This window comes from Drosophila elegans, unplaced genomic scaffold (assembly GCF_018152505.1).
Source record: "Drosophila elegans isolate 14027-0461.03 unplaced genomic scaffold, ASM1815250v1 contig_208, whole genome shotgun sequence".
Classification (NCBI taxonomy): domain Eukaryota; kingdom Metazoa; phylum Arthropoda; class Insecta; order Diptera; family Drosophilidae; genus Drosophila; species Drosophila elegans.
Window position 1 is genome coordinate 23,520,868 of NW_024545578.1, and position 3,374 is coordinate 23,524,241.

General features: G+C 35.1%; 1 protein-coding gene across 1 annotated transcript; it reads right to left on the reverse strand.

The window, feature by feature from the left end:
• Positions 1-2,251: 2,251 nt before the first annotated feature.
• On the reverse strand, positions 2,252-2,946 carry LOC108143189 (keratin-associated protein 5-5). Its single transcript, XM_017267439.1, has 2 exons — positions 2,830-2,946; positions 2,252-2,765 (listed from the first exon to the last, which is right to left on the reverse strand). The coding sequence occupies exon 2, from the start codon at positions 2,676-2,678 to the stop codon at positions 2,325-2,327; it is 354 nt and encodes a 117-aa protein (XP_017122928.1). The 5' UTR covers positions 2,679-2,765; positions 2,830-2,946; the 3' UTR covers positions 2,252-2,324.
• Positions 2,947-3,374: the final 428 nt, after the last annotated feature.

Below are 3,374 nucleotides of genomic sequence, written 5' to 3' on the forward strand. Positions count from 1 at the left end.
CTCCGATGGGCTGGATTCCGGATTCAAGGCTCTGGACCACCCACGAGGCTTTGCTTATTACTTTCGAGTGGGCCCTTATCTCCGGCGCTGTCTTCTGGGGTTAAACCGGTCTTTCCCCTCTGCAAATGACACATTACGAACTTTTTTAATTTGTTTATGATAATTTACGTGTTATTTAATAGGAAAAGACATGAATGCCAGTCATTTGTTTTGAAAAGTTTTTTAAAAAGAATAACAAATGACTGAAATAGATAATGGTAATGACGACTTATGAAAGGGGGAAATTTAATGGATTAAATTCGGTATGATTCCTTCCTAAGAGTACTTATAAATTAAGTGCTTCAATAATTATCAAAATATTCGCTTTTTTTTTAAATATTAAAAAATTACTTTTATCGAATTAAAAAAATCTGTAGAGATTTAAGATCACACTGATGACACTTTAAATTTGTATAAATAGATTTCGATGACACCTCCTTGCTTAGAAAATCACCACAATCTGCAATATTAAATTGTTAACCTTTCCCACCTCCAAACCGGTAAAATTGAATTTACCTTAAGCATCCATAAGGAGTCTTCCAATGATATTATTTGTAAATAAGCTCGAAGGGCAGCCATACTAAAAAGGTAAGGAAAATGCAAACTTAATTCAATCGTAAAATAGTAATAAATATTTATACCTAGGCTATTGATGGTGTAACACATGTAAAGATTATAAAAATGAATTTTTATTGTTGACCGAAGAACATCAGCAGGGCAAAGGTTTACCCGCTCCCCTATTACTCCCGTTGCCCTCCTGGAGAATTTTTTAAAATCAAAAATTGACGATTATGCAAAAATACGAAACATCTTTATGGCCGGGGAAAATTGAGGCTGGGGAACACACATGATTTGGCCCTGAGTATGACATTTGTTTTATGTTCCGCTCAGGTTGCGGCAGCATAAAGACCGCAAAAGAAATCCGCAACAGAAGGCAACCCGAAACCCAACCTGAATTGGGCCTAAAACACATGAGCGGAGTGAAACTGCCACGCGATAAAAGTTAAATATGCAAAGATGAAAATCTATAATTTTTTATTAGCCCTGATCCCTGCAAGTGCGTCTTTATGCGGCGTTTTTATGCCGCGCTGGCTAATTCGCCCCTTTGGCCCAATTTGTTGCGGTTCTTTCCGCGACGCCAGTGAATTTTTGCACAATTTTTACGATTTGCGATTTGCACGAATTACACTGATGTACTTTTTTGATAGTTTTACAATATGGCGACACAGTTGCGGTATTAAAATTGCATTTTCCCTTATTTCGTATTCAATTAGGGGTATATTTGCGAGTCTAAGGTGAACTGTTTTTGGAGCTTATGGGGTTGGCAAGAGATGTTTATAACTCTCATTTTAAAATTGAAAGGTAAACGTATATTACGGTGTTAAGATCAATATTGGGGTTTTAAAAATTAGCTGAAATGTGAAGCTTTTAATAATAAATAAATATGATTTTTGTTTGTCTATCAGTAAAGGCATATAATTAATTCGTTACATTTTATTTTTAATGCACACAGAAAAATACGTGGGTAAAATCAATATAGAAAAATATTAACATCACAATTTACAAAAAAAAATATATAACAAATTAAATAAATAACTTATTACAAAATAAAACAAAAATTATAACAATAAAAGCAATAGATACAACCAAATTGTGCAAAAAAGGAAAGAAAAAATTTAAGAGTGTGTGTGAATAGGGTCCTCAAGCTACTACTTGGTAAGCTTCTTTTTTCATGGCAATTTCCTGTTTTTAAAAGGTTGGGTTGAGGTAAAAGGTTGAGTTCAAAAATTTGTAAACCAAAAGAAAAAAAAAAGAAAAATAATATTAATATCTTGTTATTTTTATGGCATATCTTCGCTTTTTTTCCAATTTAAGAAATCGAAACTTTTTTTTTTAATTTTTTAAATAAAAACCAAAAAAAAGAATTTTATTTAATTTGTATTACATTTTCATATTTTTAAAAATTTAAGATAAATATCTTTAAAAACATTGACTGTGCTGCAATTCTTTATCCTTCAATTCTATTACTGGAAACCGACCTGAGTAAGTTAGTAATTTCAATGCTGATGATTTTTGACTGTCTAGTGAAATGTGCATGCACGTTGAGGCCTCGTCGTTCCTTTGTGTGTATTAACATGAAGGTGCAACTTAGATTTATCTTGAATCTAAGCCGTCACTTGACCTTTTCACAGTAATTGAAAAAATCAAACATTTAAAATATAATAAATCCAATGGTTAACAACGAACTTTATTTCTATGAACCGATTTTACCCAATATCGAGTTCTCAGCAGCACTTTTTCCGACAAAGTGGCATGCAAGCACAACAGCAGGCTCGGCAGAGATTGGGGGACAGCCAGGAGAACCAGGCGGGATCCAGACAGGACTCACACCACGGACCGCAGCATGTTTCGGGGAATATCCCACAGCAGGAGGTACAGCAGGTAGCACAGCCATTTGAGCACGGTCCACAAGATCCACATGGTCTGGAGTTGCAGCGAGAGCTGGGTTTACAGCAAGAGTTGGTCTTACAGCAGGAACTGGGAACTGGAACTCCGCATCCAAACCGTTTAACTTGCATGCACATGGTCCAAAGGAATTTCGACGAGTCGTATGTGGGATTGTTGCAATAGTGAAGCATTTAGTGACTCGAACACATGGTATTTTACAAACGCCCCGAAGAAACTGTATATTTTCCGTTTATAGGTCCAATGCTGATTGATCAGGCCTGGATGGATTCAGAACTGGCTAATTGGGACATTTTTGGGCAGGATGGCGAGCCTGTGACTTACATAAGACGTACAAACGAAAATAGAGAGCTTCGCCGGGTTTGTTAGTGCTGGACAATTTTGACAATAAAAACTTGATGGTTAGTTTTATATGTATGTAACGAACTTAAAAACCATTGTGTTTTATTTTCCAATTTGTATAAGAGTTTTTTATTAAAATCACTGAACCCTTTTTGGATTTATTCTGAACAAGAACACAAATCATTTCGACATAAAATGACAATATCTGCAAGTATTTTAAAGAATTTTAAAAATTCTAAGATAATGACATATTGTTTAAATTGTGAATTTAATGTGACTGTGAGAGGGTTATTTTTTTACAACCCCCTTCCATGCAAGACCACTTTAGTTAATGGTAAAGCGCATAAACGAAATCATAAATAAAAGTCGCAACTTTGATTTACTTGCGTTGACAACAGCACAACATTAAATTAAGTGCAGTAAACCAACCAAAAAAAGTAAGGAGGATGTAGTCGAATCTGGAGAAGGGCAGTGGATAACTCCGTAGTGTCTTTTCCCTGGGTCTAACGAAGCGTGAACTAAATGGG